This window comes from Homalodisca vitripennis, chromosome 2, assembly GCF_021130785.1.
Source record: "Homalodisca vitripennis isolate AUS2020 chromosome 2, UT_GWSS_2.1, whole genome shotgun sequence".
Lineage (NCBI taxonomy): Eukaryota > Metazoa > Arthropoda > Insecta > Hemiptera > Cicadellidae > Homalodisca > Homalodisca vitripennis.
The window spans coordinates 54,452,273-54,466,264 of record NC_060208.1 but is presented as its reverse complement, the minus strand read 5'-3'; the positions used below and the strand labels follow the sequence as shown (position 1 = coordinate 54,466,264).

The 13,992-nt window shown below is 30.5% G+C and overlaps 1 protein-coding gene across 6 annotated transcripts in view; it reads right to left on the bottom strand.

Annotated features, from left to right (window-relative positions):
• Positions 1 to 11,269: 11,269 nt before the first annotated feature.
• LOC124353966 overlaps positions 11,270 to 13,992 on the bottom strand; it is a 31,137-nt gene continuing 28,414 nt past the window's right edge. For all 6 annotated transcript variants that reach the window (XM_046804054.1, XM_046804057.1, XM_046804055.1 and 3 more), the window contains one exon: positions 11,270 to 13,325. In XM_046804054.1, coding sequence (XP_046660010.1) covers positions 11,910 to 13,316 — 1,407 coding nt within the window. In that variant the 5' untranslated portion in view covers positions 13,317 to 13,325 and the 3' untranslated portion in view covers positions 11,270 to 11,909. The remainder of the gene's footprint in view (positions 13,326 to 13,992) is intronic.

Genomic DNA, 13,992 nt, shown 5'->3' with positions numbered 1-13,992 from the left:
AATTTTATCTACAATAGGTTGATTCCTTATTCCAATTTGTATGTTTTTAGTAAATCTTTAGAACAAGACGCATACAAAAAATTACAACAAAGATTCAAAAATATTGAGAAGAACTTAAGTAAAGAAATATCACATTTTTATAATGCTTCTGAGGACATAGTTCCGTTAAGCGAATGTAAACCCAATTCGTTAATCGTTTTTGATGATTGTATTTTGGAAAATCAGGACGTTATTAAGGAATATTTCGTAATGTCTCGTCACAAAAACATATCTTGTATCTATCTTTCCCAATGCTTTTCAAAGGTTGATAAACAAGTTATTAGAAATAATTTGAATATGTTGTGTGTTTTTAAGCAAGACGATCACTATTCGAGAAAGATTTACAACAATTATGTGGGATCTGATATGAGTTTTAACCACTTTAATGAATTATGTGATAAAATTTGGAAAGAAGACTATGGATTTTTAACTATTAATCTAACTTTGAAGCCTAAAAATGGTAAATATTTGAATAAGTTTTCTAATATAAATGCTGCTCAGTGGTCTGACAAATCTACTTGATAAAATATTTGTTACAATTATTTTTACATTATCTTTACTTTTTATTTACATTATGAAAATAACAGAAAAACGGTAAATCTGTTCACGTTCCACGTTTTCACGTTTCGTGTTCACGTTTCACGTTTCGTGTTCACGTTTTCACGTTTCGTGTTCACGTTTTCACGTTTCGTGTTCACGTTCTCGTTCACGTTCTCGTTCTCGTTCACGTTTTACGTTCCACGTTCACGTTCTCGTTCACGTTCTCGTTCACGTTTTACGTTCCACGTTCACGTTTTACATTCCACGTTCACGTTTTTACGTTCCACGTTCACGTTTTTACGTTCCACGTTCACGTTTTACGTTCCACGTTCACGTTTTTACGTTCCACGTTTAAAAATTTTCCTAAATAAATGGCGAACGTAACTTCTGAAGAAGCGAAAAAACTTGATCAAATCGAAAAGAAATTAATCAAAGAATTTAAAGAACAGATTCGAATGGATGAAGAAGAACAAGAACTTATTCAAAAAATTAATCAACCTGTAACTTCTGCAATAAAAAATGTTGAGGGCAAAATTGAAAATGTTTTAAGCGATAATCAAAATTTAATGAATTTGGTTCCAGTTGTACGACAATTTGCTGATATTTCGATTCCAGAATCTGAAGTAGAAGAGTTTGAATTGCCAAAATTACCATCTTCAACACCATTTAGACCTCGAATCATTGAAGACTCTACCATAGTTGAACCAATAAGTCCTGGAACAACGGATATAATAATTGGTGAAATTGGTAAAAAATTCCTTCCTAGAGTAAAAGATGATAAATTTGGTTTGTATTGGGATAAAAAAAAGAAAAGTTTTATGATTGGAAATTTACCCGTTAATTTTGAGCATAATGATATCATTATTAATGAAAAAACATATGAAGGAACTCAAGGTTTATGGAGATTATTAACAGACTATGACGCTCCAAAAGATAATTTATATTCTGAAGAAGATTTGAAAAAGTATACAGAAATTTTATGGGAATCTGACTCAATTTACAAAAATAATGATCCATCTACTAAGAAGCCTAAGTCAAGTAGAGGTAAAAAATATATTAAATTAATTAAACCAATTTGGGAAAAACGAATCGAAGGATCTGGTATAAGAAAATACAGTGATAATAAGATTGAGTACAGATATATCGACGATTTGACAAAACTGGATGGAATTATTAATTATATTTATGCTCAAGAAAAGGCTGGAAACAACAATTTTTTGAACGAAAAGAAAGCGATTAAAGATTTTATTTCGAACAAACTTGATGAAATGATTGAAAAACCTGATGGAATTAAATATTTAAAACGAGTTTTGCCGGCAATAAGTTCATCTATGATTGAAGGTAGCGGACTTTTGAATGATTTTATCAACAATTTACCTTTTGAATTACACGTACCAACTTATCAGTATCTGGGGCCCGGCACAAAACTCGAAAAAAGACTAAAAAGAGGAGATACTGGTATAAATAAATTAGATCAAGCTGCTATGGAACACGATATTTTTTATGCAAAACATAGAGACACAAATTCCAGACATATCGCAGATAAAGTTTTGCAAGATAAGGCAATGGATAGATTTTTATCAAAAGATGCTAGTTTAGGTGAAAGATTTGTTGCGCTTCCAACAGCTGGAGCAATGTTTTTGAAGAGAAAACTAGGAATGGGAATCGAAGAGAACTTGAAATTTTAACTATATAAATGGAGGTGAACGTAAATTTCAGCAAAAATCAGAAAGAAAAAATAAAATCCGCTTTTAAGAAGAAAATACCCGTTAGTATTCAATTTAAAATAGATCAACTAAAAAATGGCGAAGATAAGATATTTTTAACAAATAGACAATACAATAAACTCGAAAAACATAAGAAAAACAATAAAGGAACCAGAATAGAATTTTCTTATAATCAGTTGAAAGAACTCAAAAATGGTGGACTTTTGAAAGATTTATTAGATTTTGGAGAAAATATTCCAGTTTTTTTTTTTTTTTTTTTTTTTTTTTTTTCCTTTGGGATATTGGGGTGGATTCATAGATCCTCACACGTCAACCTGAGCTTATTGTGTGCCCCTTTGATGTTAGAGGGGTAAGCCTATCTTCGTGCCCTTAATTAGGCTAAGAAGCTTTTCCCCGATACTAGCATCTGGTTCGTCGCCTGGTTGTTTGTCACCGAAAAGAGCCCTTCTCCTTGCTCCCAGTCTCTCACAGTCCAGTATTATGTGTTTTGCAGTCTCTTCAGACTTATTGCAGAGTCTACACTCCGAGGCCTCATTTCGTAAACCTAGAGTGTTTAGGTGTTTCCTGAAGTGGCCGTGTCCAGTGATCAAGGCAATCACTTGCTTAACCCGATCCCTGCCCAGCCCCATCAGCCATCTGGTGAATCCGGAGCTAGAATCGGCAAGCAGTCTTTTGCCGAGTGCTTGTCCTTGGTGACTCTGCCACCGCACGCGGTGTGTCTTCCTGGACCATTTGTTTATACTTTGGTAAGCGGCTGACTTGCTTATACCACAACTCGGTTCTGGACCGGTGTATGGCATGCTTGCTCCGCTTTTGGCAAGCCTGTCGGCGCATTCGTTGCCACCTATGCCTGTTGTTAAAAATGTTGTTCCTTATGTTCGTAAAGCTGCTCCAATCGTTAAAAAAGATGTGATTCCTATTGTTCGAAACATTTTAAATTGGTTAGATAAAGAGTTGGAAGATGTTACAGGATCTGGATTAGATGAGAAAACTTTGAATTACGTGAAATCAAACATTGAAAAAAAATTTAAACCTTTAACATTCGGGGAATTGGAAGAAATCTGCAAAAATATTAAACATTTTAGAGGAATCTTCATGAGAGATACATTACCTGAAAAAGTTAAGAAATTTGAATGTGGAATTGTGAATTTAGACTCGATTATGGGAAGTGGAACACATTGGATTTGTTATTATAAAAATGATAAGAATGCATATTATTTTGATTCGTATGGAAGAATTGAGGACAAACCACCGAGAGAATTGATCCAATATTTAAAAAAATCAAGCGTCTACTACAATGATTCTCAGATTCAAGACTATAAAGATCCCCCAATTTGTGGTCATTTATGTGTTTTTGTTTTGAATGAACTGAGTAATGGTAAAGATTTTAAAGAAGTTGTTAACAAATTATTGCTTAATAAATATGGATTCACAAAATATTTTTGACGTATTTGGTACACAAATTATTCAAAATGTAGATAATAGTTTCAATTTTGATAGTTTGAGAAATGAGTTTGATAACAAGTTAGAAAATTTATTACAAACCCTTCCAGATTCAGATATGTTTGCTGTCGAGATTGAAGATTTTAAAGCAGAATATGATAACAAACTTGCAAATTTCATGAGTTCAAATGAAGTTGCTGATAAAATAAAAACATTGGAAAAAGAAGTTGATGATGGTGTAAAAAAATTATTTACCAATTTAATGTCTCATATCGAAAAAGCTGATAAAATTACTGAAGCGATCAAAGTTGAAAAGAATTATGTTAGTTTGGCTAATAAGAAAAGAATTGTCGGTGTTCGACCTGGTATTGACAAACATGATGTTGTTATTAAAGAACAAATTTTAAAACCTCTAAAATTATCAGAAAACATCGATATTGTTGATTTACATGATCCGAATGTTAAAAATGCCTTAGATTTTAAAGGAAAAAGAATTAGCAGTGTTAGTAAAGGAATTAATCCATTTGATGTTGTTGTAATGATTCAATTAGAAGATCCTATTAAAATGTTTAATGAACTAAAACAAAATTATGAGAATCATAAACAACATGTTAAAGATTTTACAACAGAAGTCTATGAAAAACTTGAAGAAAGAAGTAAAAGATCAGTAGACGATGTTGGTGAATTACTTGATAAAGTAAATAAACTAGAAGAAAACTTTAATACATATAAAAATAATGTTAATGAATTAGTTAGTGAAGTAGTTACAAAATTTCTGGAAAATTTTGATACACGTTTCAATGAGAAAGTAAACTTTTTTGAAAATTTTGGTACACGTTTCAATGAGAAAGTAACACATAATAATGAATTACTTAAAAGAATAGATGATCAATACTCTTTATATCTCGATAAAGTAAATAAACTAGAAGAAAACTTTAATAAATTTAAAGAAGATGTTAATAAATCTTTTGAAAACATTGATAACAGATTTAATAGATTAGGCGGTTATGATGATTCATTTTAAATTTTCCCTAAATAAATGGCGCTCATATATTGTGTGAGATGTAAAGAAAAAACTGCAACAAATGATATAAAATACTATGCAAACATCAATGGAGTTAAGAGAATTTCTGGAAAATGTGCTGAATGTAACTCAAGAAAGAGCCAATTTATAAAAACTTGATTTGAAATTTTTTCCTAATAAATAGAGATGGCGGGACATTACAGTGCTTTCGATCTTTTTATCATGCAACACGAAAGAGATTTGAAAAAAGAACATTGGGATGACATTTCTCAAAAATATGAATTATCCGAAGATATGATGAGATTATACGTAAACAAATTGAATTGGTATAACATTGCAAAATATCAAACTCTGTCCCCAGAGTTCATTCAAGAAAATATACATTATCAATTAAAAGATCATATGTCTGTTCTTTGTCTCTATCAACACTTGAGTATAAAATTTTTGGATGAAAATAAAGATACAGTTGATTGGAACAATATTATAGATAGCGGTTACTATCCTGTGCAGATTTTATTGAAATATGTGGCCGAAATTGCAAAATTTAAGGAAGATAATCCTGAATATGACGAAGTAGATCATTAAAAATGACTGTAATCTGTTTAATTATTTTACTAAAATTTATATCTTTTCTTATAAAAACGTACATTAGATCGATGAAAAAATGATATCTTTCTTATACATGATGTTTAAAATTTCTAAATTTTCTCTTATTAAATGGCGGACTACAGAAAATATGCTAGTGATATTGAAAGGGCGGAGTTTAAAAATTTCTATCCAATTAGTAAACAACATTTGAATGAACCGAATAAAAGAACTGAGTTTAATATTGATTTTGGAGATAACTTTTGCTCGTCTAACTTCCAGTTTTATATTTCTGGAACTTTAACAAAACAAGATGGTCAAGCATATCTTGGAACTGATAATGTTAGATTAATCGATAATTTTATACCGTTTTTATTTTCTAAGATTGAAGTAAGAAAACACAATAAATTGATAGAAGAAGTCGAAAACTGTGGCCAATTAAGCACAATTAAAGGAACTATTTCGTATTCAAAAAGTGATGTTATTTCTCAAACTTCTAATGGCTTTGAATCAGATTTTAAATTTGGTGTTTTTGAAGCAGCTGGAAATTTATCTCATTTTGGATTAGGATTTTTTGAAAATGTTACTATTCCGATCTATAAAGGAGGATTTTATCTAAGTTTTATAAGAGCAGAAGACGATGATGTGATTCTGAAGACTGCAACTGGAAATGTTATGCCTGTTGATGGAAAAATAACAATTACAGATTTTTTTATTAGAGTTCCAATGATTGATTATAAAACCACGAGTAAAATTAGATTGATTGATGAAATTACAAAAAGTCAAAACATTATGTTTAATTTTCTAGATTGGCAATGTATTGAACAAAAAGGTATTTCCGGAACAACTTATTCGTTCGATATTACAAACATTTATAGAAATATCTTCAATCCCAAGTTCGTTATTATAGGTTTTCAAACAGATAGACAGAATAATCAAGAAAAAAATCCTTCAAAGTTCGATAGTTTGAATGTAAAAAATATCAGAGTAAAATTGAACGGTTCTTATTATCCAGATGAATTACAAAATTTAAACATTTCAGGAGGTCTTTTCAGAATCATGTATCAGATGTATCAAGATTTTAAGAAAGTTTACTGTAATAATAAGGAAATGTATTACAATCCTAAAGAATTTTTAGCGAATAGACCTATTTATGTCATTGATACAACAAAGAGTTTGACAAATATTTCTGGTTCAAAGAACGATATAATTATCAATATGGATTTTCAAAAAGCTGTTACAAACGCGATTTGTTATGTGGTTGTGGTTTCTGAGAAATTTTTAGCCTATGATGTGATTAAGAACGATATTAGAGAAATTCAATAACAAAAGACTTTTAATATGTTCTTGTTTTCTATTAACAAATAATTTTTAAACGTTAACTTAAAAAGTTATTACAAGGATTGAATAAATAAAATACATTGAAGATATTTCAAGAAGTTGTTTTTTATTAATTAAAGATGAAACATAAGTATCGTTTTAAAGACGTATTCACATCGTATTTGTACCACACACGGCGTGTGCAAAGCAAGGTCATTGTTTGGTGTCACTACTGTCCTTGTACCACACACGGCGTGCGCAAAGCAAGGTCATTGTTTGGTATCACTGGCGGAAGTGTTACAGATATGATGCAGGCGTAGTGATTAATACATATTCATTTCTTCTCTTTGTTCTGACGACATCGGTGACACCACTGTGGACTGTTGATCTTTCCAAAACAATCTGTATTCTTCATTCCTTCCCAACATAGTGTTTATTTCTTTCTTGATCTGTAGAAATTTGTGTACTGATATTGATAAGTTTTGAAGTTTTGGGTATTTGTTTATAAGTTTTCCAACACTTATAAGATTGCTTGCATAACCATCACTTATATTAAAATTAATTTTCAAATGCCTTTTCCATGTCTCATCCCTGTATTCAGCTTCAAAAAAACTTTTGTAAATGCAGAGATAATGGCCATAAACAGCATACATGTTAAAATGTTTTGCGTTGCTTATTTTAAGCTTATCACTACATTTAGTGAGGAAGTTATAAACAGCAGTCTGATCTGATTGTAGTGGAAGTGGCTCTTCATTTACTGTTAATGAGTTAACTAAAAGACTTACAAGGTAGCTATGTAACTTTGATGGATCCTTGGCTTTAGACGTTTTTTCTTTCAGCAGCGATTCAACGCTATATTTTGGACGTTTTGAAAGCACTAAATTACCACTATCATACTTCTGCTTAATATTATCAATTCCACTTTGTTCAATTTGTAACAAAACCTTAACACACTCCCTATGGTACCGTTTCAAAGTATTCACTTGTTCAATTACATTAACCTCTTCCATCACTACAATATACAGTATGAAAATAGTTACTTGATTACAGATACACTGTTGATAACAAAGAGTGACCACACCCAGCGTGAGTGATGTGCAGCGTGCGCTTGTTGCGGTTACACTTGACGCATAGAGGAAAAAACTCATCGTTGAGCTGTGTATAGAAACAAGGAAACATTACTATAACAAATCATTCATTTTGTATGTCTTTCATTATATCGTAATGAATTGCTGAATGACAAACGTTTCTCTTTTCTTCGTCAGAATCACACACACACAATATATCTGTTTCGTGAATGTTTTTTCCATATAATTTATCCCAATCTACAACAAAAGCGTGATCTCTTATAAATTCCTTTGATAAATCTTGTTGTTTACAAAGACTTGTTAAAAAACTAGCTGTATGCATATTCCTTGGCCAGTATGGATATTGTCTTCTCAACATTTCAACAAATAAACAATGAAATTTAGCATAAAAGCGATGAAAAATGTCAGATTGTTGGTGTTTTAGTTTATTTTGTAAAAATCGGAATATTTTTCTTATTTTTCTATTATTTAATTTAAAATCTCCTATTACATTTAACATATTTATACTATCTAAGTTGTCTGTAATAAATTGCATTGAACACCTTTTAGTACTTAAAAGTTCTCTGAATTCGTTTTCATTTAAGGATTCGTTTTCACTTAAGGAAAATATCAACATTTGTTTAACATATTTAGGTAATTCAAAGAAGTCTTTATAACTATTTCCTGTGGTAAGTTCTTTAAATGCTAGAAACTGAAGTGATTTTGGAGAGTTCATGTTGTTTGATGACTATTTAGTAGAATAGATTTTTTATTTAAGAAAAATAATTTGCTAAATTCATATTATTCTCTTTCATTCCTTCTAAAACTTCAAAAATATACTCTTTCGCTGATGAAAAATCTCGATTTCTTCCGGAATAATCTTTGTAATCATAGACAAAATATCCTAAATAGTTGTACAGTAGAATGAAATTATTTCTATTTATCTCTGTTGTAGAAATGTAAACATAAACATTTGTGCTGAAAAATTTATATCTCGGTAGACTTAGTTCCATAATCTCCATTTAAACAAAAAATCTTTTTGTTTAAATGGAAGAGTATAATGCCAACTGTTACAAGTGTTCTAATAGAGGAGAAATTATCGATAAAAGATATTTAGTTTGTAGAGGTTGTAATTTAATTTTGTACGAAAGACCTAAACCTAAGAAATTTCGAAATAAATTAACACATTTGAATAACCTGCTTAGAAAATTACAATATGGAGACAAGAAGCAAACACATTTTGTTACAGAATTTAGAAAACAGAATAAAAATTTTTACTTATCTCTTAGAACCATTGACAAAATTATTTTCCTTTTCAAAGAATACATTAGGTTTGTTGGTTTAAATACACACGTTTATTATGAAAAGATATTACCTGTATTTTTTCATTATCTGGATGTTGAATTTGTCTACGATTTTAAGCTAGAAATCCTCGATGATTTTATAGTACATTTGGAGAAATTAAATGAAGAACCTCGTCAAACAATGAAGATGTTGGCAATTCCCTCGACTTCTCGAGTGATTGTTAGCAAATTTCATTTTTTCCGTCTTTAAATTTTTTCTATCTAAATGGAGTTCTTGAAAGAGTTGAACGCTGTTGGTGAATTCAAGTTTAAAGAATATAAGAAGTTGAATGAATTAGAAGAAAATAAGAAATACAAAATTTTGAATTTGGAGAAAATAAAAGATAAATTCGGGTTTACAATAATTGCCGAGTTGGAAGATAATAAAGTACACTTACCGAACAGACTTTTGAATGTTTTGGATGAAAAAAAGATTAAAGAATTGAATAAACATGATAAATTACACTTGGTTGTTACTGGAAAGAAGACTATTAAAGATAAAGACTGTGTTACCGTCAATTTTGTAGAGTAGAAGATTTTTCGTTTATTCGAGACATTTCAAATAGATTGATTTGACAGCTCAAGAAAGTAGAAGCAAACAGCTATAGATTCGGTAATTTTTCATTCGTGAGTTACAGATTCGTTTATTGTCCTTTAAACAGTATTTTTCATTGATTTACCGTCTGTCCCAAAAGTGAGCTAGAAACCCCATATTCATATCTACTTGTATGTATATATATATATATATATATATATATATATATATATATATATATATATATGCATACTCAATCTGAGAAGCACACCTCAGTAAAACATATCTACTTTCAGCCCTTGCAATCCTTTTGGCTTAAGTTTTCCCGGTAGCCTAGTAGCTACCTAGGTGTCTACTTCAAAGTAGTCATTCATAGTAATTTACTTCCATTTTAAAGTATTTCATATGGCATAGTAGCATTTGTCGAGGACGTTTCAAAACTTCTAGGTTAAAAACTGAGTTTCTTCAGTCAGTATTTCATTTCAATTTGGTGGTTGTTCATCTAATGTGTATTCAAGTTATATAAACAAATATTTTATGTGTCCAAATCAACCAAATCCACCTTTATGGCACAATGCAGAACGGTTTTTATACGACTATCAATCTTTACACAACCATAACTTTTATCTTTTTGAGGTTTTATTTTATATTACATCGAAACAAACATTTAGCATTAGAAACAGTTAATCTCCCTACAGTTGTAATACAACACAGAGACTTCTTCCAGTTTCATTTCATAGGACAAACACAAGTTTATGTATGAGTTGACCTTTTCAATTCTTTACGTTTTTAAATTATATCAAATAAAGATTTTAAAACAAAATTAAATAATTCAGAAATTAAATATTTTTTTAATTCAGCCTATTTTCAAAATGTGTAAAATATTTTCAGTTGTATGTTTTAACAGTTATAATTATTTGTATTAGTAGTTATATAGTTGATAAGGTTATACTATGACAGGGCAACTGTTTTGCATTACAATTTGTAATAGTGTATGTATTTATATCCTACTAAATGACTTATTACTCATAACACATTCCTCTTCAATTTGGCCCACTATCTGTGTCATATGCACATTTTGTAACATTTATAAAAGTGGTACAGCCTAACCAATAACATATCTTGCTTCAATATGGCTCAGAAGTTACAAGATTTCCGAATGTCTAGTTATTCAACTTTAAAAGTGGTATAGTTGTGGTCATTGGGGTCTCCGCTCTCAATATACTATTCCACTTTGGTTGGGCTCATAGCCATCTCCTTTGACTTTTTCCACTTTTAAAAGTAATAAAACTTGTTCCATTTATTTACTACAATGTGTTACACTATGGATTGGTTCAGAAACACCAGTGTTACAAAGCCAACTGGTTCCATTTTCAGAAGTTGGAAAAACACTAATTAATTAGCCAACTTCAGTTTAACAATAAGGTTATTACCAGATACAGTTCCACAATTACAGATCTATTTTTTAAGATTTCATAGCATTGTTATTCTCAAATTTCAGTGGTTTATAATTTTCAATATATTTGTTGCTTTATTGCTGCTTTTTTAAAACAACAATTATTGTATTGAAAAATTGGTACACATCCTGAAGACACTAAAAAGTACATAATGAGGTACGAAAAGGTGTATTAAATGAGTGCTGTTTGTCATTGAAAAATTGATTATATGTTTTGTAAGCCTATATAAATACACTTGTGTGGTGTGTGCGATGTGTGTTTCAAAATAAAATGCAGATCTTATTGCTTTATAACTAAAATGCAATAAAGGCCTACTAATATATGCTTATTACTTTGCACTTTTATTGCTATTACACATATTTGTGTATTCTTTTTTATTAAAATAAATACACACTTAAACACATATAGGCCTAAATCTTTACCATAGTATTCTTTTCCTACATCAACTATAGCAATATATTTCAATGTCTCATACAAGAATCACCTAGAAACTGTCATTAATTATCAACAAACAGGGGAGTGGTGTTGTTGACGTCCACAGCAATCATTAAGCCGTACAATCCCCTGAATGTAGGTAAATGATCTCAATTGATTTTGTGTTCCCCAGCTGTTGCCTACTGAACAAGAAATAAACTGTCTTTCTCTGATCTAAAAAAATTACATCAGCTGAGATGTAATACTTAATAGCCAAGTAAAAAACTTGTATTGGAGGTATGCCACCATCCATAAGTCTATTTACAATGCATGGATCATTTCAGGTAACTCTGTATTACAATCCTATTTTTATGCTTGCTTGTCAATATATTATGTGACAGAATGCATTACGATTTTACCAATAATTAATCAATACCCACGGTAATCCAATTACCGACGCCACAATTTTTGTGCAAGGCTCGTTTACACACAAGTCATTGACACGAAATGGGAACTGGATAATTTTCTTCCAATCATTTCCAATATTCCAATACGTTCTTTCTATTTCAATATTCCAACCACACATTTGTCCTTGCCAATCCTGTTTTCCATCACCTTTCACAGACACTCTTAAGAACTTGTCATTGAACAACTTAAAGTGAACAATTTTCATATCCAATTCTAACAATGTCACTTCTTCTGCTGATGATAAAAATCTTCTCAGATTCTTGCCTTCATTAAAAACTATATTATTCTTCCAGACATCTATAGTCACTGACTCACTGAACAACTCTCTGATCATCTCACATGTTTTGTAATTTAATATCTGTAAGTTATTAAAAGATACTATGGCTAGATGTTCGCCAAATAATAAACACTGACTGTATCTGCTGTAGCTTTTAGCCAAAGGGTAAAACTCAAATGATTGCAAATTGTACACTAGAAAAAGAAAACATTCCCCATCGGCCATGTTTTGTTTCAACACCACTACTATTTCAGTTTTGCAAGTTGTAGAGGGTTTAAATTCAATAAATCTAGAACTCAATGCTAATTTGAACACTTCCTCTTTTATTTTCTTTCCTGTCTTGAGGTCCCAAATGTGGATGCTTCCATTGATCTGGTCACTACCTAAAAAAATATTTCCTATAATTTTACAAACTGGTTTTCTGGCACAAAGTGGAAGTCCCAAAATATGACTATTAATATCTTGATTTTCTTCAAAAGTACATTCCGTGTCCTGATTGTAAACGAAAATACGCTCTTGTGGCCAATTCTGTAGTACTAAATTGATATGGTATACCTGTACCACGAAATATTGAACAATGACGATCCTGTCACCAAAAACCTCACATAAGTCCACAGAATGCATAGGCAGCAATCGAATTGGATTTTCCACGTAAATTACTGGTGTTGCTCTTATATCATATACTACAATCTTGCTGCCCAATGTCAACAGGAAATCATTTTTTAAGAATTTACACTGTATGATTACAGAATTAACTTCTGAGTCAAGGTATTCTATTGTATGCCTGCCTTCAAGCAAATTTGCCCACAGATGAGCCTCTCTCATGTAACTTAATCTCCAGTCACACAGTGGTGTCAGGTCACTGTTAGAGTTTTGTGGAATGACAAATCTTGGTGTCACACGAGAGCTAATAGTTCTCAGGTATTCAGGTAACCTCTTGTCACAGAAGCGCTTCCAAAATATATCTTTGTTGAAGAGTTCTCTCCAGCCCAAAGATACACCACAGCATGCAGCCAACTCTTTTGCTGTCAAATGTGCAACAATTATCTCCAATACCTCTTCTGGTAGCGTCAACATTTCCTCTGCCTGGAAGAAAACATATATTACAAATTTATCAAAATAAACAATACTAATATTTTAGGTAAATTAAATAAGGAAATTGATTTAAATTAAAAACTAAAAGAGCGACTAGAAAGTAAAAAATAACAAAAAAGTGGTTTTTTTTTAAGAAAACTGAAAAAATGAAATTTGAAATATAATCTATCACTATAATATATGATAATTGATTTTACAATTTACATAATTTATAAAGGTGTGATAATGAATTCACTGAATTGAAAATGTACATTGCACAAAAATAAAATCTATCAAAAATGTTAAAAGGTGTATTATTGTATATTATTTATAACGCCATTTTCGAGGCTACATCTCTAATACGATAAAGAATTATTGTATATTGTAAGAATATATTTTCTAAAATGAAGCAGAGATAATTATTATATTTTACCTTATCGTCAACTAGTTATACAATTTAAGCATCAAGTTATTACCAATATTATCACTAGCCTAATTCATTTTCTTCCACCTGCTAAAAAATAGATGGTTTTCTTAACTACTTATGCACAAAATATAAATTTAACCTGCTTTTAATATTTCCAAATTCTAAATTAATTCACTTGTCTACACAACACACAGTGCAGTGTAAAGGTGTTTAAATCTTTTCCAACATTATATTAGCTTAGAATTAACAAAG